Source organism: Poecilia mexicana, unplaced genomic scaffold, assembly GCF_051168715.1.
Source record: "Poecilia mexicana isolate PSO_F unplaced genomic scaffold, ASM5116871v1 scaffold_6, whole genome shotgun sequence".
NCBI lineage: Eukaryota > Metazoa > Chordata > Actinopteri > Cyprinodontiformes > Poeciliidae > Poecilia > Poecilia mexicana.
In genome coordinates, this window is record NW_028263375.1 from 28,356,073 (window position 1) to 28,378,881 (window position 22,809).

At 39.4% G+C, this 22,809-nt stretch overlaps 1 protein-coding gene across 2 annotated transcripts in view; it reads left to right on the forward strand.

Annotated features, from left to right (window-relative positions):
* The window catches only part of LOC106924129 (unconventional myosin-IXAb-like), a 142,074-nt gene that overhangs the window by 91,441 nt on the left and 27,824 nt on the right, over positions 1–22,809 (forward strand). For both annotated transcript variants that reach the window (XM_014997669.2, XM_088006523.1), the window contains 5 exons: positions 4,681–4,797; positions 6,749–6,883; positions 16,469–16,590; positions 17,765–17,906; positions 22,186–22,381. In XM_014997669.2, the coding sequence (XP_014853155.2) occupies positions 4,681–4,797; positions 6,749–6,883; positions 16,469–16,590; positions 17,765–17,906; positions 22,186–22,381 (712 nt within the window). The remainder of the gene's footprint in view (positions 1–4,680; positions 4,798–6,748; positions 6,884–16,468; positions 16,591–17,764; positions 17,907–22,185; positions 22,382–22,809) is intronic.

Sequence of the window (22,809 nt, forward strand, 5' to 3'; positions counted from 1 at the left end):
TTTAAGACTTCTTAAAGATGTGTTTGAGATAAGAGTAGAGTTTATATTTTACATTACCAGACAACATTATGCTGATACAGCAACGTTTTCATACTTTTACTGGCAAAAAAATGTTTATCCATATTTAGTTATTCTGAGCGCACATTGCCATGGCAGCCAGGTATGAAAATCCTGTTTAGTTGAGAGAATATTTCATGTTCTGCAGCCTTAGAGAGAGAGACAGAGAGAGAGAGAGAGAGAGAGAGAGAGGATGCGTCAGAATGTAATTTTTCCTCTGAATCGGTAATTTTCCTGCCAGCTTCAAACAGGTTTCCTGTGAAACATTACTGGTGTATTACGGTGTTTGAACACAGCAGTTCATCTGCTAAGATGATGTGAGCTCGTGAGATATTGTGGATCCGTTAAAAGACGCTCTTAATGTCAGTATAGTAATAGATATCGAGGCGCTCTGTCGACTGCATTAGAGTTCCTGTGAAGAACTGAAGGTGATTCTAACCACAGACCGTTTGCATCACTTCCTGCCTCTTCCTGTGGATCTTGCTCTTATTTTTAAGATCTAACTGTCTTTAGCTTCAACAAGGAAGACATGAGTGGAGAGCAAATCTCTAACATTCATGTGTGAAAACAGGATAATATGTACATTTACCAATCATTAGTTTAGTTAAGTATTAATAACTTTTACTCGAGTCTTGTTAAACTTTTCACGTCGTTTTATAAGAAGTCAACTACAGACTAAATGTGTTTCTGCTCCCATCTAATTATATTTACCTTCCTGTGTGCCTAAAGTCGTCAGACAATCAATAGTCATGACGGGTTGGAAACTTGGTTTAACCTTTTCTTGGAGGCTAAGTGAAGGTATGTGGCGTGGGGAAACAAATCGAGTAAAAACCAGCCTAAAACGCAGCTGAAAGTTGCCAAGCAGTCGCCGTGTCTAGTGTCTGTCGATGAACTTAGAAATTATTGGCTGACAGAGACAATCGGAGTGATAGCAAAGTTTACCTCTCAGACTATAGTTCGTAAAGTGAAGATATTTGTGGATTTTTCATGGTAAATGTCGTTTGGAGACCTAGCAAACCGGCGTCTTGTTTAGGTGTTTACAAGCGCTCTGTGGTGAGCGTCAGAAACTCCCACATTCTCCCAACTTCTTTGCTTCCATGAAACTCAGCCATGTTTTGAAAATATGGTCTTTGCATCAAAGGTTCACTTTGATTGGAAGTGTTTCAGCTGAAGGAAAAATCTGTCATTTGCCTTCAGCCGTATAGAGTGGCGGCAACATCCATAGATAGAAGTACTTCCTGTTTCTAGCAGGCTTGACTTGACGGCTCTTGTTGTTTCAGAAATATTGGTTTTAAAATTACATATCATCTTTGGAAAACCAGTAAAAAGACTAACTGTGATTTATGTTTCACTGTTTTACACAGTTATGTTTTCTGACTCTAATTACTTAAATCTTACTGATTTAGTTACTGACATAAAGAAGACACACTGAATACCAAATGAAAACATGCTGATTGTGGCGAGATTTTATTGTCTCGTTTATCGAGACAAATTTCCCATTATAAGTGTCAATTAATTGGATTTTATTGTTGTCACGATAAAATCCAATTAATGACATTTAAAACCCACCAAAACTGTTGCTGTTATCTGTATTATTTTTACAATTTTCTCCATTGTTTGGTCAATGAAAGCATCAATGAATTTGAAAATATGATTAGAAGAATTTACCATATTTAGTGAAACAAATCGCTCTACTTTACATGACTGGTATCTTAAAGAAGCGCATTACAAAAAGGAGGAGTGCAGTTACCTAAAAAAGAAGTAATAAATGTTTTTTATCGTCACTTGTATCGTTATCACAGTCATGCCACAAAATATCGTGATAAAGCTTTCAGTCCGCATCGCCCTCCTCTAAGCGAAGCGAGTCCAAACCGCCTGGCCTCCAGGCCACGTGCAGAGGGAACTCATGCTGCTGCTCAACACCCCCTGTGACTTTCAGACAGAGGAAAAAGAAAAGGGTGGAAACAGAGACAGAGACAAATGACTTCCCCTCCCAGAGCCATATAATTACAAATACCAGCAGGAGCTGGTTTACCGGCTGCAACCATTCCAGTTTACAGTCGTCTCTGACAGAGTCCTATGTTTTTGTTTTTGTTTTTAATGTTCTGTACGTTTCTTGGGTGGCCCTTTAGCAAAACCCGTTTGTTTCCAGCCGTGTCACTTCCTGGTTCTCGGCTGTTCCCAATGTGTTGAATAATTAAATTACACAGCAAAACACAGCAATGGTACATGCTCAGTGAGCATGCCACATCCAATCTACCAACCCGGCAGTCCCACTGTGGGAGAATGCAGTTCGGTTTTTGAAGCATTAAATTATTTATAATGATCTTGCATAACCGTGTTGGTTCAGAGACGTCGACTAAAAATATCTGAAGCGATCAATAATGCAGGAGCGAAGAGACGGCTCTTAAGAGTGCAGTTTTACTTCATCATGACAGCTGACTGCTCTTGTCTGGGAGTCATTGAAAGTTGGAGCACCTGCACTGGAGCTTCAGCAGAGCTGCAGTGAGCAGTAAAAAAACAACCTTTTTTTATTCATCTTGCGTGTCGTTAAAAGAGCCGTCTCCGTTGTTCAAAGTTCCACTTAATCCTATAGACGTGTTTTATCTTACATTTCAGGTTCCCTACTTTAGACAAACTCCAAGTGATTGGGATGAGTTTGTCCACTTCGAGGAAACTTTCATTTTTATGTTTCTAAAAACCTTTAGAAAACCATGAATTAAAATCTGTATAAAGCAGAGATGAGCCCTGAGGGACGCCGGATTTAACTCGTCCTGGTGCTAACGCTAACTAAAGGATGATTTTCAGTTGGTAAAGGTCTGTTGACTTTCTCATATTTGCAAAGTTTTGGCAAATATAAGAATAGTTATTTGAAGATTATTTTTAAATAAGCTCTCTGATTCTCACACTTCTTGATGTGGTTTATCTTACATTTCAGGCTCTTTCAATAAAACAAGATAGTGTCAGAAAAAAGAGAACTTATTTTAAAAAAATAAACATTTATAAAAACCATAAATATAAATCTGATTGAGCCTTGTGGACACCAGATTTTACTTGTTCTAATGCTAATGCTAATACTGACGAAAGTAGGATTTTTGATATTTGTTTTTCAGAAATATTTTGGCAAAGTTTGGAAATGAGAACATTGACATTCTGTAAAGTTTTGGTAAATAAAGAAGGTTAGACAGATCTGGTGATTCTCTCTGGAACAAAACAAGTAACGAATACCATATAGAGAAATAAATATTATGATCTATGCATTTAAGCTAAGACTATATAGAACAGAGTCGTGACTGAAAGATACTCAAATATTTTACTGTCCTACTTTTTAAATTTGTTTAGCATTTCAGTAAATTTGATTTGTTGTTTTTGTTTTTTTTGCTATCATTTAACTACTTCTAATAGGAAAAGTGTACATTAATAAACCAGTAAAGTAAATGTGCCAGAGTTGGGCCAAAATACTTTTTTAAATCATCTGTTACCCATGAAATAATGACCACTGGTCTGATGGTAAATTTCTTTTCTCAGGCCGTTTCTTTCCTTCGTTCGGTCCCGTCGGTTGACTCACTGGGACCTTTCTTCCTCCTGTTCCTGCACAGCTTGAGTCCCACTGATTCACTTCCAGAGAAGAGAAAGAAAACATGGGCTGGATCCGATCAGCGTCTTTATTTCCGTTTCTGTGTGTACCTGATCTCTCAGGCTGCTTCTTGTGAACAGATCCGAATAAAAAGTGTTTTCTTGGTTGCACAGCTGGTCTCTGTGTTCTTCTATCAGCACAGAGGCGCTGTGGAAAGTCAGCCCTTAAAAGGAATGAATGGATCAGTCGATTCATCATATAAGAGAAACTTTACGGTGACAAAGCTTTCTGGTTTGCTGTGGGAATGTGGATGTCTAGAGCTAGCTAGCAGGGTAAACTATAGTAGAGTGTTAATGTTGGGAAACGTTCCAGTTTATTAAGGACCAATCATGTTGAAGTACAGAGCATTTGGTTTGTTAAATCAAAGACGAAGTCTGTCACAATAAGCAATGAATCAATAAATCGCATGATAAGTTAAAATGAGATTGAAAAGCTGCCATTTCGAGAAACACTGCACACATTTGACACCCGGTACAAAGTAGTTAATTAGTTTGCACTACCTGCCGCTTTTGCCTGTTTTCCCTGTCAAAGCTGGATTATATTTTTTGGTTGCAAAGACTTCTTCAATCTTTTTAGTTAGTGTTGTTTTATGTATTTTGGATATTTAAAGTGTTTCCCAGTGTTAACTGTTCTTTAGACATTGACGTTTTTTTATCTTTGAGATGGTGTACTCAAATTGATATGCCATTATTATCATTATTATTATTATTATTATTATTATTATTATTAGTTGAAAATGGTCTCAAAAATGACAATGTAATTGTTTATTGCAATAATTTATTAGACAATTTATCATCCAATAAGATTTATTATTATGACCGGCCTATCAAAGATCAAAATTTGTGATTTAACTCCTGGAGTTTCTTTTAGCCAATTCTGACTTTTTGTTGCTTAGAACTTTACATTTTCAAACAAAGTCATTCAACTAACACTAGTTTATGTCTGTTCCTATTTGACAGAAACTAACCTCATGAATCTGTTTTTAGGCCAACACAGTGAGAGACTCTATGGCCAAGTCTCTGTACAGCGCGCTGTTTGACTGGATCGTGTTCAGGACAAACCACGCCCTGCTCAACAACAAGGACCTGGAGGACAGCTCCAAGGTGGGCTCAAAACCCGACGCCTCCTGATGGTGTGTGTGTGTGTGTGTGTGTGTGTGTGTGTGTGTGTGTGTGTGTGTGTGTGTGTGTAGATACATAAGTACACAATCGGACCTGGAACAGAAGTGGAACCGTGAAGTTACTTTGTCCAACACTTTATGTTGATGTAGACGACGTGCTTCTCATTGCTCTCTGGAACATGGATAATTGATGCAGGAAGTAAAATGAGATGAACCCACTGAGCTTTTACATAAGGAATCAAGTTATGATTCCTTATGGAAGAATCGTAAGCAAAACCTTCAGACTTCTGAAGTTTTGCTTCAGAGGTCTGAAGCAAAACTGGTTTAAAATTCTGGTTTAAAAATTATAAAGAATTTTTAAGAATTATAAATAATCAGCTAAAGCTTTGAATATAAATTCTGTAACAAATTCAGTTTTTCATGAAATAAATAGATTTTCCATGAATTATATCAAAAATACTAATGGTATTGTTTTAAATATATATTTTAGCAATTCGGCCCCGATTTCAACATCCCACAGAAAAAAAAAGTTTCCAACTTCTTTTCTGCAAAAGTTTTAACTTCATCTTCATTTTAAAATTTAAAAGCAGATAAAAAAACAAACAAACATGTTTTTCTTTAAAAATTATAACAAATTTCCTGAAGTCGATAATTATCAAAAATTATAGATTTTTTTTGTTGTAACATTTGCCCAAATAAGTTCCCATTTGTCTGCTTTTCTCTGGGCATCTTGATAAAAGCTGAACATTTTTAACTTTGTTGTGTAGCGTCGCCTTTTTTCTTTTCTCTTTTCTAACTGAACCGAAAAACACTGAGTTCTGCAGCACATCTACTTGTTACATTTGTCAAAGTCAAGCTAGCATAGCTAACCTACTTCCTTCTTCCTTTGCTTATTTTTTTTAAGTAAAACTTGAGACAATTAGTCACAATCAATGCGTCCATTTTTCTTTTATATATCACACACACATTTAAGATTTAGCGCCTTGACAACTTGACAGCTGAGGGAGCGGAATCATGTGCGCGTAATGTCACATTGCAGTGTTTGTGTAATGGGGTGTAGTTGTGTTTTGTGCTCTAAAATCAGTCTAACGTATTGATGGAGAAGCATTTAGAAGTCAGCCTGGTTGTTTCGTCCTCCTGTCTGTCGCCGTTTTATTTCTCTGGTTTTTCGTCATCCTCTTTGCAGTTTGCATGTTGGATTGGCAGCCGGCAAGTCGTGCCCAGTGGGAGCATCTAACAAATTAGAAACCGTGTGTGTGTGTGTGTGTGTGTGTGTGCGTGCGTGCGTGCGTGCGTGTGTGTGTGTATACATTCATCAGTCTGTGCCAGGGGCATTTGGACAGATGGCATCAAGTTCCCCTCAGCTCATTTTACTCCCTACAGTGTAGTGTGTGTGCACTGACATCATCTGTGTGTGTGTGTATGCGTGTGTACGTTTGTTTATCTGGAGCCATTGAGGTTGCACTTTGTGTCAAGGTCACGGTTCTCTTGTTGAGTTTATATGTTCAACCTGTGTTGGCGTGTTTTTGGTTTAAAAAACAAAACAAAAACTGGCCTTGAGAGAGAAATAAAACATGGACAGATAGAATTGAAGTAAGTGAAATGAAATTGGAAACAGCTTATATAGTCCATTTCATAATTAAAGGCCTTCTCCGAGTGACTGCCTCCCAGAGGTGGGAGTGATGAATGACTGCATGAATCTATCTGACGTCCAGAGAGGAAACTGCAGAGCGGGGGCCGTAAAGAACAGAGTAGAAAAAAAATAAGAAAGAAATCCATCTTTAAAATCATCCAAATAAAAATGCATTTGACGATCATAATTCACCATAAATATCTCTGATGTTTGCAGTGTTGGAACATATTCTACCAAATATAAGTTGAAAAAATGCCTGATCTATTTGTTTTTATGTTTAATTTTTATTTTTTTCCTGCAGATCCTCTCTATAGGAGTGCTGGACATCTTCGGCTTCGAGGATTATGAGAACAACAGCTTCGAGCAGTTCTGCATCAACTTCGCTAACGAGCGCCTCCAACACTACTTCAACCAACACATCTTCAAGCTGGAGCAGGTTCAGGATTAGCTCTCCTTCATATTTCTTTTTTTGTTTTTTCTTAATTTTGCTCTACAGTTTCACTGTTTTCAGTTCCTTGTTTTTATTTATTTTATTTAGATTTCTTTTCCTCTTCTCTGTTATTCTAACCTTTACTTTTTCTAGTTTTCTAAATTTTTTCTTGATTTTTTTTTTTTTTTACCAATACTTTTCATTCTTACTTCCGTTTCTTGTCTTGTTTTCGTAACTTTTTCCTTTTACTTTACTTTATCTTTGGTCTTTACTTTTTCTTTTATTTTTATTTCCTTTACTGTTCTTTGTGTCCTATTTTCTTACTGTACTATTTACCCTCTTTTCTCTCCTTGTTTTATTTTATCTTGTTTGCCCTTTGATATCCATTTGCTTTAGCTTTTCTCTTTTCTCTTCTTTTTTCTAAATACAATTTTTTTTATTTTCCTTAACTTATCGTATTTCACAATTTCCTTTCTTTTCCCCTTTTTAACTTTTTCCTTTTTTCAGTTTTTCTTTTCTTATTTTTCTTACTTTCCTTTCTTGACTCGCCTCCTGCTCTAACATATGGACTGATTTGAACTTGTTTGCCTCCAGTATTTTGACAAACACTGATGTCACTTGATGCATCGCTACCACTGTACGTCTTGCACTCCGCTCAGAAACGCTTTTATGTTTGTGATAAATTGGGCCGGTGAAGCAAAGGGGCCGAACCGCCTCTCTTGTCTCGGTTTCAAAGGAACGGCCGCCGTAGCTGAAGCTTGGTGTGTCAAAACGAACGACTTCCTGAATAGTGAGACGCTCTGGATCGGCTGCAGCGCAATCAGAGACAGATAGGAGAGGCTTCGGACTTACTTTGATGTGTAAAGTCAGGGCAGGTGCCCTTCTGGTGGCAGCCGCTGATAAAGAGCACTAGCATCAAAGGCTGCCACGCTGACAGAGGAAGAATAACACAACAAAATGTATGGGGAGGAAAGTCTGTTGCTACAGAAGGAACAAAGAGGCGTTCTGTTAATGTTTGCTCCCGTTGTCCAAACGTTCCTGAAAGCGTGTTTTAGCGTTACCATGCTACGAAAAGTTTTTAATAATAAATTTATACCTTTCTTCTGCAAATGTGCAGCTGCATCAGATTAGCTTTCTTAAGGTAAAAAGTTCAGGTAGGAAGGGTGGCAGGTTAGCTGCAGTTTGGCTTTGGTAACACATGATTCATTTTTATTTAGTCTGAACTCTTTCAACCCCCTTAACGCTGATGCTCCCAAATAAAAAAAACACAACCAGTTGCCTTCAGAAGATGACTACGACGGTGATGACCAGCTGTTAGCCGCTCTTCACCTTGTGAGCTTGTCAGGTTTTCCGTGAAGACCATACAGGTTTCTTTAGTTGTTTTCAATTCAATTCAAAAATACTTTATTTATCCCAAAGGGAAATTAAATGTTGTTGTAACTCATTAATTCAAAGTCTTGAGTTTGAGTTTTTTTCTCCTACCTGATAGTCCAGTAGACTCTGTTTGATTGGGGACCGAAATTGCAACATTTGTTACATTTTCACGCTGCACTGTGTCACATGATCCAAAAGCCTTGAGCAACCTGTTCCCCTCCTCACCTGAGGTGGCGCTGCACCAAGAACCACTGAAACCTCAAAAGAAAACAATGAGCGCAACTTCCTTCTTTACAACCTGTAAACACAAATGGAGTGGTGTCAGATGTTAGCGGATGTAAGATTTCTCTTTTGCCTTTGGTAAAATACCACGAGCCGTTTCTCCCACTTTCCCCATGTTTCTGGGGGTAGAGTAGTGCATGTTCGCGTTAAAAAGTCCTGACCTAAAACCAACCAACCGTATTTGACGGAGACATGAAACTGATGACCACAGAGATTCTGTCTTCAGTCTGACTGAGTTTGAACTTTTTTTCTGAATAAGAATGAGCCAGAATCCCAGATGTGCAAAGTTACTAGCGACTCAGTATTAATTCTACTTTTTACATTTTCAGGGATTTCATGGTTTCTTTTCAGTGCAATGTACAACTTCATTTAAATCCCAATAAAACACACTGTACTCTGCAGCTGTACAGTGACGAAGCATGAGCTGCTTTGTGAATCACTGTGTTTTATGCTGGTGAAGTGCCATTATCTTTCAGACCACTTGTAAATCTGTGTGTGTTTCGTTCAGAAGCGAGACAGAAAATGCCTGGGAGAGGGAACATAAATGATGATGCTACAAGGAGATGATTGTCGATCAGCTAGCTTGTATCGCTGTAGCTGTCAGATCTTGTCTCCTTCGTGCTGAAAAGCTGATGTGCTCTGGCAAGTTGCTGTTAGCTGAAACCTGAGCGAAGAGAGCAGTAAATGAGCGTGTAAACTGTCAGTGGAGATCACAAAACTGCCAATCTGGTGTGCCGACAGCCGGGTCGTCTCGTTTCTGACTGTTGGCCCTCCGGCACCGCAAGCCTTAGTACACACACACACACACACACACACACACACCCACACACACACACACACCTATGCACAAACGCCGCTATTAGCATTTCTATCAAACCAGTTCAGCTACAATAAATGAGTAGTTTAGGAATAATTAGCACCCTGCTTTGTTTTATTACTGGACTTTTAAACCACACTCTTGATGGACATCTGGAACCGAGTCTGGGTTTTCTGTTTTGTCCACTACGCTGCATGCAAAGCAGAAACCAAATGCGACCTGATTTATCACCCATTCCTCTGGTGGAACGTTGTTGACTCGTCGGTCTCTCTGTGCCACTTCCTGGTGATTATCTGCTTTTAATGAACCTTTCATTTGCTTTTGTTACGTGGATAAAATAAACGCGGAAAAGTGCTGCAGAAACGCTCTTAACCCACAGGTTGGTGCCCTTCATTGTTCCAGCAGTGTTCATGTTTGTTATCTTGAAATCACTGGAAGGGGCGGAGGGGCGAGTTTGACTCCGAACTTTTGGCAAGCTGCTTGTCAGCGGGTTTACGTTACAGGATGAGAGTTGAGGCGGAGTGGTGCTCAGGGCCACTCCAAGGCGGGACAGGACGGTCTGGCCCCCCGATGGAGCGGGACCGGACTTGGAGTGATTTGTGTTTGTTTGAGTAAAGCTGTGCAGACGTCATCTGGACGAGAACCGACCAACGCCTTGATCTTTTGGATCGGATGCTTCTGGCAGCGGCCACCTGTGGCTCAGCTGGAAGAATTTTTCTGGGTTCTGGTTTTAACGAACCTAACTATCGTAGCCACATGCTGTTGATTGGTTTAGGCTTTCTTCGATTTTTCCGTCTGTCAGAAAGAATACAGCACACAGACTGAAAAACTGACAATTTGCTGGAAAATATAACGTATTGAGAGCAGGAATTAAGGCAAAACTGTGCTATATTTATATACAGACATGTGGCATTTTATGATATCCAACATGTTCAAATTCACTTAGCGAATGCTGGATTTTAGGCAATAAAATGTTTATTTACTTATTTAAAAAAGGAGTTATTTATTTGCATATTTTAATGTGTTAGGAATACTGTATCAAAAATGCTGAAGAGGTTAAATGAAAAAATCTGTTGACTGAGATAAATTTTTTTACCCGATGAATCGTCAGAATAATCGATTACTAGAATAATCATTAGTTGCAGCCTGACTGAGGTGCTACAGCCACTCAGTGCTGCTTACAGCTTTTATTCATTTTTGGTTTTATTCAGTGATCGCCCCATAAACACATTTTACAACATTACAACCACAAGTTTCAATGAATTGTTTGCTTTTCACAATATTTGGTGGGTATTTAGAAAGCTTAAAGGAAATTTATTTTCAAAGTAGTTGTCATTTATGTGAACATTATAGTGCTATCGGCATGAATTTAATTGCAGGTTGAGATTTGGACTTTTTTTTTTTTAAGTTGTCTCAGTTTTGCGTCGTTTTTGGGCTGGAAACTCTCAGTCGGACCTAACGGACCCTGGTGGGCCGCCGTGTCTTGGTAGGTTTTCCGTTGTGCCAGTTTTGCTCCCAGTCCACCATTACGCCCTACGTTTTGTCTCTCTATTCCATAAAATCCCAACGAAGACCATTGAGATGTGTGGTTGCCATGGCAACCCATTGACAAAGTTTAAGGGTAACCCGTTCAAGGCACTGGATGTAGAGACTTGCTTCTCCATCCAGTCTGCCACCGTTGTAATTTGTGGCTTTCTTCTGTCAACAAAGCATCCGTAATATTGGGGAACATCTGCTTTCTGTCAGGATTCAGAAAAAAAAAAGATTTTGAGTATCAATCGATGGGATTTCTTTCTTTTTTTTTATCCTCCTCTGGGCCCAACTCCCCTCCAGCCAATCAGTTTTCCTTATCAGCGCTGAGTGTTTTTCTTTTGGAACAGCAGCCAAAGCTAACAGCACCTGACCCGCCCCGGCCCTCAGCCGGACCGGGCCGAGGAGGTCCGGGGGTGTTTACGCTCAATGTGCCAATCGGGGCCGGATCGCTTGTCTTTGTTTTGATGATGTATCAGTTTAAGAAAACACACGTTTTGCCGCCGCCTTAGGCAAATACGGTGTGGTGTTTAGCCTGCGAGATATCACACTGACTCACTGAAATACAAACCATCTGGCCGCCGCTGCTACCACGGTTACGCAATAACGTATTTGGGAGTTTTTTTATTTATTCTAATAACAATTAAAGTGATTTGATTTCATGCGGCGCAGTTGGCCTTTGAACTCGACTTGCCTTTTCTTTAGCTTTCCTACCTTCACAACTAGACCCTTTTTCTCCCGATTTGCCCAATGAAAACAAACTCCTGCTTAATGACAGACGGGGATCGATGGAGGTTAATGTATAGATCAAACACAAGCCAGTCAGCCTTCCTCACCTCCACACTGAGGGCGTTGGGCCAAACACGATTCATGCTTCCCAGATCGCCGCACCGTGTTACGCACCCACGAAAGCTGACTAATGTACGGAGGAAATGCTGCACATCCAAACCCTGACCAACCTCATCGACCACAACACGACTCCCTGCTTCCTTCGGCGTAGCGGGAGCCTGGAGGGATTTATTATTATTATTATTATTATTATTATTATTACTGCTTGCAGATTGGGATTTGCTCTGGGATTTCTGAGCCTGCCTTCATATGCGTCAAGTCTCTCAGTTCACACAGTATGGTGGACGTATTCATTCCAACGTTTTAAGGAACAGGCAGAGACGTGCTGAGTAAATTGAAATTACAAAAACAAATTCACAGATTTAAAAACAAAAATCAGATTTTTGGTTAAAATGAGGCGCTTTTTGGCCATCTTGAAATTGATGCAATAGAAACACTTTTTCCACATCACGAATCATGTGACCAACAGCACCGTTGCAACCTTTGCTCCAACAAAGCCAAATCAAATGAATAGCTTGTTACCAGGCCTTAGCCAAACTTGTTAGCATAGTGAAGACGTAACTCAATCATTTAAGACCAAATGAGCAAAGTTCAAGATATTTCTAATGGCTTTCTTGCTTTGAATGCCCATTAAGCTGTACGCTGTGCAAAAGTAACGTTGACCAATGGGGTCGCTCCCTTTAAAGCTGAGTATGTAAAAACTTGAAAAAAAAGGCAGAGTTAGCATTTTAAGCTAACTCTTAAATGGGACGTTTTAACGTCCCATTTTAATGACCAGAAATCCTAATAGCAGCTCTTCAGGAAGGATAGAAGTATTCTCAAATTCAGCATGTTCCCTATAGCGCCACATTTATGAAATAGCTATATAGCTTTCTTGCTAGGTGCTGAAAGTCTCGCTCTCACACGACTATCAGGAGGCATTCAGGAGCCAATGCGACATAGTTAGCACTACTCTGAAGAGTTCCTGCAGCTGTGCAGATTAAAACTAAAGACCTGTGTAGCAGCAAGTTGATTAAAAAAATGGGAAAAAATACAAATGTACTCGGACTGTTGTGAAATCACCAGAGGACAACTGATGTGTTTTAGGAAGGGTAGATTTTATTCTAAATAAATTAATAACTTTAAAAAGCAATTAAAATTTGCGATGGCATGTTGATTTGTCCAATAAATTGTAAGGTTTGATAATATTCAATAGAGTTTTAGCCATTACTTTCAGACGTCAGCCGATGGTGAAAACCTTTCAAACTTTAGAGAAAATTCAGAATCAAAGAATCAAGTCTGAATAACTCTATAAACATAAGAGTTGTGTTTTAGAGCAAAATCTCCATATTTAGATGTCCAGCATATTTGATTTAGCCTTTGTTTTGAGAAGCCTTGAGATTCAGGAATAAAAAAGCTGCTTGTGTTTCTCCTCTTGTGAGGACATTCTGGGTGAGTTGGGAAAATGTTTTCTGCTTGTTTTTTGTTTTTCTTTTCCTGTCCATCTGGCTGCATGTTGGTCATTTGCTGTCCAGTGGAAGCAGCATTATTGTTTTCATCAGGCTTCCGGTTTTTGTGACTTGCTTAATTGAGCTTTATCTAGGCTGGTCAAAGTGAAACCCACTCAGACAGGGTTTGAAAAGGTCAAACGCTAGTTTGAACCTTTAATGAAAGTCTTTGTTAAAATCTATAGTATTTAGCAGGGTTACAATAATTTTGTGTTTTTTCATTATAGTTTAATTTTAGTTTGTTGTGACTTTTTATCTAATTCAGTTCGTTCTAGTTAGCTTGCAGCTAGCTTTTCTTAGCCATTATCATTATGAGTCCTTGTTAATAACTTAAAAATAAATTTGAGTTGGTCAGCTGAGGAAGAGCTTAAAGACGGAGCTTTAAGGTCGGTTCATGTCTGAAATGTTTTCAACGCCGCCGTCCGTCCGGGACTCGCCGGACTCGCCCCGCGTGGGACGCGATAACGCGCGAGTCTTTCTGCTGTTGAGTCGAAGCGTAACCGACCCACGGTCTCCAAATGCCTCTCGCCCTGAGTCACAGCCGGGTCGGCCTGTTTACGTTAGCGTGCTGCGTGCTCTGCAATAAAACGGATGTGTGTGTGTTTGTGTTTATCTCTCCATTAGCGTGTCTGCAGTTAATTGTCTCCCTCGCTCTCTCTCCGTCTCTCTCTCTTTGAGTCAACACGTGTGTACACACAGTGTCTCCCAGACACAACAAATTTCACCAGCTGAACACCGTCAGGCATCACCGAGCTCTCGCCTTAATGTGGTTTAAGCAAGCGCACACGCATGCAGCTTTTTTTATGGTTCTGTTTTCACTGAGTATGATGTACTGCAACCTCTGTTTAAAACATAAAAACTCCACATGTTCCGAATGCTCCGTCAGTGATTCATTAAATGGAAGGTAAAAAAATAAAAATAAAAATACCGGGGCAGATGCATCGGATATACCTTAAATATTACCCTGGGGTTTCAGTTTTAATTATTAGGTGGCACATGTTGCGGATGGTTGTCATACTTTCTTTTACTGCCCTGAAACTGGTTCGGCTTGTATTTCACACACGCACACACACAGGCATTTCTGCTCTATTCCTGTGTAAGCTTATTTTTTCAGGCCGCATCACTCATTAGCTATTCTTTCTTGCGAGCTAAATAGAGTAACCACTGCGTGTTTGGAGAGACAAAAATACCCCAAACAAATGCATCGCCAAATGCACCGAATAAATTCATGTTCTGCAGCATTTTGTTTTCTCTCCCTGCTGAAGGGAAGGATGTGTTGTAGCGCCATCTATGACTATTTGTGAAATATTGACCAAAGCAAAAGAGAAGGAACAGAAAAAAATGTAGGCTGAATATGTCACTTTAAAATGTCCTGCTGAGCTTGTTGGGTGGTGGTTATTTATCGTATCATTTATCGTGATATATTATTTTGATTTATCGTCGTCACAATAAATTCCAGTTAATGTTTAAACCCTACAACACTGTCCATATTGTTAGTTTTACTGTTTTCTTCATTATTTGCATCATTAAATTAGAAAATGTAATTAAATGCAGATACTTTGCATTATTTTTTTGCGCCTAAAGAAGTGTATTACAAATGGGAATGTTTTTCAAGAGCAGTATTTGTGTTTTCAGGGCTGTGATCGCTGTCATGCAGTCACAGGCATACAGTTAGTCTAGTTACCTAAACAAAAAGTTTTTTTAATTATATTTTGATAAAACTTTAAGTCCATCCATAGCCCTCACTTCTAGTTCACTTGTTAATTTGTGTTCAGGTAGTAGCCATATCCAGGTTTAGAAAGAAACCTTCCGCACATCTCTGTCTTTCCCTCTTTGTTGAGTATCTACGGGCAACAATGATTTTGATAAAATCAATAACAAAAACTTTACTTTTATTTGGGCCTCTTGCAATTTTCTAAGAGATATTATTTCTTCACAAAAGAAGAATGAATGCATTTTACCTCAATTTAAGGTTTTATTTTGAGATTAGCACTCATTTAGGGCCAGGTCTTATTGGGCTGAAAAATGAGCAATTAGCTGTTTTTTAGATTTTTAAGTTTTTTTTTTTTATATATATTTTCTGTTGATTATCCTGATAGCAGTTCCCTCCTCTGCTCACTGCCTCGGTACCGCTGATCGTTTTGAGCTTGCCTGGTCTTGGTTTCTGTCAGCCGTCCACTGTGACCGGTGAGCTGCGGGAGCGAGAACTGTTTACATGCCTCTGTCAAATGTGCCTGAACACACCATCCTCTCTTGCAGAGGGAAACTTAACACACAATCCAACCCACACATTTTAATTCCTCCCTTACTTCACGTCCAAGCTGAAGGAGTCTGTGTCTCTTTCCTCCCTGGGGATAATCAGAGGACATGACCAGAGCTGGAACCGGTCTCCTGAGGAAAATTGCTCTGCGGGTTGCTTTAACTCACGGTTAATATGCTGCAGGGCATTTTAAATGGTTCTGATTTGGGATTTTCGGTGCAATGAAATCTTTTTTTTTTCTCTCTGGGTTTTAGGTTTGATACTGTGGAAAGAATACATAGATATGAAAATTTTTTACTCCTGTTACTTGCTGTTGTCATAGTCATTGTCTCGGGTATTGACTTGAAGCTATTTGAATCTGCTTTAGTAAATATCCGTGGTGGCCACCGCTAACTAAAACATTAGCTGTGCTTAATCTATAGTTCAGCTAACATTAAAGCGCTGCACTAACACGGTATCTAGCTAAAGTGCTAACTTCCATCTTCTCTTGAGAGACTGCAGTCCTTGAGCGCCACTTTAATTTTGACATTATAATTTACATTTCACAAAGGCCTTATGTGGTGTATTTATATTTATATACTGTGTTTTATTTCGTTTCTGTACAGTCGTTAACAGAAACTCCAATTTGCAAGGCAAACTTTATTCAACAAAGTTTACAAAACAGCTAGAAATATTAGTTAATTAGAATATATGGAAAAAACATTTTAAGGGAAGCTAAGTGTGCTAATGTTCTCAAAGTTAGCAAAAATGCTAAACAAAAAATTTGCTAAGCTACTAGTATATTAGCGGATTAGCGTAGGTGTGCCCACCACTGGTATGCCAAGAAAGAACTGCCAAGTGAAACATATAACCTGGGAAATTGTCTTTAATATCTCCATAGTGACTAGGTAATGGCATCATGATAATCAGTTACCAGGTTATTCAGACCTACTTTAATCTTCATTACTTTATGTTTTTCATTAATGGAGGTCATTTGTCGCTTTTGTTTCCAGGAGGAGTACCGGGCTGAGGGCATCACGTGGCACAACATCGACTACAGCGACAACAGTGGCTGCCTCAACCTCATCAGCAAGAAACCCACCGCTCTGTTCCACCTGCTGGACGAGGAGTGCAAGTACGTCTCAGCACTGGAGTCAGTTCTCATTCAGTCAATGTGAAAAGAGTGGAGGGGTTTAAACATCAGGGTCTGGGCTTTACTGGAGGGCTAGGGTTATTGAGAAACATTGAAGCGATTGTCAGAAAGAGCAGGAGCTTCTTAAAGAGACAGAGGCCCAATTTCAAGGCATTCAGTTGCAAAGTTACATTTCTTTTAGCTCATGTTTGATATATACACAGAATAATTCTGTAACTGAAGGTAACATAGTTGTTTGTTTTTGTGCTATAAAATGGCACTATGTTTTACACCACCCCTTTAATACATGTGTGCTTCAAACCAGTAAACTGCCTACTTTTTTGTTGTTATTCAGGTTAGATTTTGACAGTTTTAGAACCTGATAAAGGCAATATTTGTTTTCATAATGTCCTGATAGGTAAACCTTGGAATTAAATAAGGGTGTACTTTTGATCTTATGCAAACTGTGTTGTGCAATTGCATTCAGCCCCATGATTCAGTTCTTCTATGACTACGTCTAACTCAGCAAGCTTCATGCTAACAGATTATAGGGAGAGAAGGGAAGATGCTTAGAGTTCTCATCACTCACAGTTAGTGAAGCTAGCAGGAGTCCGGGGCCTCTTGAGAGACGGATTAGGTTACCGCCATGTGGGGGTGGGCAGGTGGGGAGTACCAGACTTTTCAACCCCTGAGAATAGTCTTTAACCTGCAGTGTTTTTACAAGGTGATGGGAGGATAGGTTTAGATGATATGAAACGTCTCCTGGAATGTTGATCCAGCCAGTGAAAGGTTCGTAGCGGATGGTAAATGCCCATGAATCAAAGGTGAAACCACCAAAGAAGAATGTGCAAAAAAAGGGGGGACTGGTTAGATTTGGGCCACAAGGGCGAGTTTGTGGGGGAATATTTTCCTTGCATGTTTGAGGAATGAAGTTTTCTGAATCCGCATTAGGTATTCCTTCTTTTGATTCAAGCTCCTGTTGAAAGCCGCAGGGTGTAATGCTCCGCCGGTCGAAAACAGATGAAACGTGAACCTGAGCAAACATTGACTGTAGGTTGAGGTTGAGGGAGCTACCGTATGTCGCCTTAAAATTTTTCCGTCTGTTCGAATTGTTCGACGCTCTTGAGGCTTGAGCTTAGCCGCGGCAGAGATTACACGTTAAAAACTGTCTGTGTAGTTTCCCCCAGGCCTCCAATCAGACCTTGCTGGACAAGTTCAAGCGTCAGCATGAAGGAAACAGCTACATCGAGTTCCCCGCCGTCATGGAGCCCGCCTTCATCATCAGACACTACGCTGGTAAAGTCAAGTATGGAGTCAAGGTGAGATGTCTTTGACTGAGCACGGCGCTCTCTACGCTTCCTGGTTTCCCTGGTAAAGAAGTCTAAAAACCACAAAGTAGGTCAATTGAGTCCTTTATGTTTTTGTCTCTATAGCTTTTTAGAAGTAGTAGGATTTACAGGGTATGTGCAGATTTCAGAAGTCAAATTTAAGACCTTTTAATGACTTAAATTTAAGACTAAAAATATATAAACATAGGAATGGATGGGAGATCCAGCTGTATTACAACCAGGAATAGCAAACATTGTAACATTTCTGGGCCATGTTTGTGGCCTTTAAGGCTCTTCTCACGCAGCCTCAACCCGTGTAGCATCTAGCTTAAATGTTTTTTTGCACAGAATGCACCGAGGCTAGCAAGTGTTGGTAACAGAAGTGAGCTAGTGGCAAAAACAAATGCCATCCAGCAAACTGGTGATACATTTGCACTTACCCATGATAGATAAAAAAGCTAGCTAGCTAGCAAGGATATATTAGCAGCTAGTTGGTGGTAGCCGCAACCACCTGGAGTCAGAGAACGCAATGAAGATGTCAGAGTGTGACTCAAAACTTTTGCCTGATAGAAAGCATGACAAAATTTAAAACGTGATTAATGTATTTTATGGCTAATTTACAATTCATTTTAATTGAGGACATTTTAAGGCCTTAATTTTAGATGCACAAATTTGAAACTTTTTAAGGATACACAAATTTTCTAAGCAGTCCTTCTGATTTAGGTTTGGGGACTGAGGTTTTTTGTCCACTGAAGCATTTTTGTGTTGGTTTGCTGTATGTTTTAAGTTATTATCCAGCAGACAGACTCAGTGATGACCTGTTTTTCGTTTTATGATCGGATTTTTATTTCAGGTCTCCCACTACTTTATCTTTATGCTATGGCAAAGTGCCCAGGGCCTTTGGAAGAAAATTAGTTAAAATATGGAGTATTTGTTGAAGTTGTCATGTTTGTCACAAATATGACACTTGTAAGAATATTTATATCTAAACATTTTTTCACCACTTAAAAGATAATTTTTATTCAATTTTTTTCAATGTGTGTATATATATCCTGATATATATATATATATATATACAGGTGCTGGTCATAAAATTAGAATATTGTGATAAAGTTCATTATTTTCCATAATGTCATGATAAAAATTAAATTGTCATATATTTTAGATTCATTGCACACCAACTGAAATATTTCAGGTCTTTTATTGTTTTAATTTTGATGATTTTGGCAAACAGCTCATGAAAACCCAAAATCCCTGTCTCAAAAAATTAGAATATTATGAAAAGGTTCTCTGAACGAGCAATAAAAATAATCATCTGAATCAACAAAGTAACTCTAAATACCTGAAAAAGATTCCTGAGGCCTTTAAAAACTCCCAGCCTGGTTCATTACTCAAAACCGCAATCATGGGTCAGACTGCTGACCTGACTGCTGTCCAGAAGGCCATCACTGACATCCTCAAGCAAGAGGGTGAGAAACAGAAAGAAATTTCTGAACGAATCGGCTGTTTGCAGAGTGTTATATCAAGGCACCTCAGTGGGAAGTCAGTAGGAAGGAAAAAGTGTGGCAGAAAACGCTGCACAACGAGAAGAGGTGACCGGACCCTGAGGAAGATTGTGGAGAAGGGCCGATTCCAGACCTTGGGGGAAGCAGTGGACTGAGTCTGGAGTAGAAACATCCAGAGCCACTGTGCACAGGCGTGTGCAGGAAATGGGCTACAGGTGCCGCATTCCCCAGGTCAAAGGTCAAGCCACTTTTGAACCAGAAACAGCGGCAGAAGCGCCTGACCTGGGCTACAGAGAAGCAGCACTTTGGACCACTGTTGTTCAGTGGTCCAAAGTACTTTTTTCGGATGAAAGCAAACTTTGCATGTCATTCGGAAATCAAAGTGCCAGACTCTGGAGGAAGACTGGGGAGAAGGAAATGCCAAAATGCCAGAAGTCCAGTGTCAAGTACCCACAGTCAGTGATGGTCTGGGTGCCATGTCAGCTGCTGGTGTTGGTCCACTGGGTTTTATCAAGGGCAGGATCAATGCAGCAGCTATCAGAAGATTTTGGAGCACTTCATGCTTCCATCTGCTGAAAAGTTTTATGGAGATGAAAATTTAATTTGGTCTGGAATCGGCCCTTCTCCACAATCTTCCTCAGGGTCCGGTCACCTCTTCTCGTTGTGCAGCGTTTTCTGCCACACTTTTTCCTTCCTACTGACTTCCCACTGAGGTGCCTTGATACAGCACTCTGCAAACAGCCGATTCGTTCAGAAATTTCTTTCTGTTTCTCACCCTCTTGCTTGAGGGCGTCAATGATGGCCTTCTGGACAGCAGTCAGGTCAGCAATCTGACCCATGATTGCGGTTTTGAGTAATGAACCAGGCTGGGAGTTTTTAAAGGCCTCAGGAATCTTTTTCAGGTGTTTAGAGTTACTTTGTTGATTCAGATGATTATTTTTATTGCTCGTTCAGAGAACCTTTTCATAATATTCTAATTTTTTGAGACAGGGATTTTGGGTTTTCATGAGCTGTTTGCCAAAATCATCAAAATTAAAACAATAAAAGACCTGAAATATTTCAGTTGGTGTGCAATGAATCTAAAATATATGACAATTTAATTTTTATCATGACATTATGGAAAATAATGAACTTTATCACAATATTCTAATTTTATGACCAGCACCTGTATATATATATATATATATATATATATATATATATATATATATATATATATATATATATATATATATATATATATATATATATATATATATATATATATATATATATATATATATATATATATATATATATATATATATATATATATATAACACAGTATAATCACCGGGGATGTCAATATTTTATTATTTGTGTTGGGAGTTTAGGTCCGTTTTAGTGCAGCTGTCCTGTGTGAAGCTTTTTAGCTGCTTTCAGAATGGGGAAGCCTATCATTGCCAAAACACTGATGAGATACAGCCAAGAAATGTGTGAGAGAGGAGGAAAAGAAACACATTGAGGGTTTTTATTTATGTTTTTTATATCTTTTCTATTTTTCTTTACCTGGATTCAGGAATCCGTAATTTGCTACTATCTGCAAACTGTCCTAATATCAGTGATGTCAAAATCTGAGACCTTAACATCCTAAATAAATAAGGTTTCCCTTCTGACACCCAAAGCCTCCAACAATAAAGCCACGGGCTAAAATGTAGCCCATGGCAGAAAGCAGCACCACTTCTACTTGGGGTGCTGTCGGCCTGTTTTTGTGGGCAGATCTAATTCTCGGTTTCCCAGCTGTGCACTGATAAGAAGCACATGTGCTGGAGCGGGCTGAGCAGATTGTTGTTTGGCCATATGATAGAAATCCATAACAGCTGGTTATCGCGGCTGTGGAGAAGGAGTCGTCTGCTGAGGGCTCCGGCGGTGAATCGAATGTGACGCCAGGCTGACTTCCATCACGGGAGGAGGGAATCGTTTTATTAAAAAAAGATTTGAAACCTACCTGTGTTATCAGTCAGAAGGCTTCAGCTAATTTACAGCCTTGGTCGTTTGGTCATGAATCGAATCATATTCTTTTGGAAACCTCGTTCATTTGTTGTAAACTTGACATTTTCTCAATAAAGTTTCTTAGAGGAAAAAAAGAGAATGGAGGAGGGGAATCTGAGCTGCTGCCTTCACCCACTTCAACTTAAGAGCATGAATATGTAATCATCTAGCTTATCTGGACAATTCATAACAGGCTATAACCAAAGCTTCAACACGGATGTTGAACTTTATTCTATTGAAAGTTTGCAAAACATCCAGGTAAATTAGCGCTTTGGAGTTTTGGGGTGGCTAAGTGCGTTAACATTTTCAAAGTTAGCAAAAGCGCTAAACGCAGTGCTGATTTTCAGTACACATAACATTTTCCATATTGGCTGAAAAATGGACATTTTAGTCTCATTGACCACAGCACCCTCTTTTTTTATGGTATATTCGGCATGCTGTGAAAGAACCAAAGCGGCACAACTATTCTTTTAACTCTGCAATTCCTTCCCCGTAATTATGAAGAAACATTTGGCCGTGAGTAGTTGTAAACTGTGCTGCCAAATGTTTTTCCACTGCTTAGCAAACAGTAAAACCGGTTGCCATTGTTTGGTGTGATGATCAGGCTCTAAGGTTTTGTGTTATAACATAATTTTTCTTGTTTTCACAGCAAAACTTGTGCTTTAAAAGTGAAAAAGAAAAACTGGATAATTAGCCTCCGCGGTGCTAATGTGCTCTTGGTCCGTTTCGTTCAGGACTTCAGGGAGAAGAACACGGACCACATGAGGCCCGACATCGTCGCCTTGCTGAAGAGCAGCAAGAACGCCTTCATCTGCGGCCTGATGGGGATCGACCCGGTGGCAACCTTCCGGTGGGCTGTGTTGCGGGCCTACTTCAGAGCCGTTGTGGCTTTCAGGGAGGCCGGCCGCAGACACACCCACAAAAAAACAGGTGAGCCACAGTCGACTGTGGAGCCTCAGGAAGTTTGTACATGAATGAGCTAAAGCTCACTCATGTACAAAAAAGGAATCATTATATAAGTTATTGATAGGAATTACAGTCTTTAGTGTCCTATACCTATGGTTTTACCAAGCTATGCATATTTTGCGTACTCATATTTTGCATAGCTAACCTTTAAGACTTTTTAAATGTTCACATTATGTTGTTAACCTAACAAATCTGCATTTTCTTTAATAAAAATGTTTTGTTTTTTATTAAAATGATCCATTAAAATGATACTCAGAAAGCTGTTTCTATATAGGAAAGCTGCACAGAAAGCAGCCGAAACGCTAGTCAATAAACTGTACGACATTCAAATCAAAGTGCTGTGTTTGAAAACTTGATCTTACAAAACTAAATTGGAATGGGTGTGAAATGCG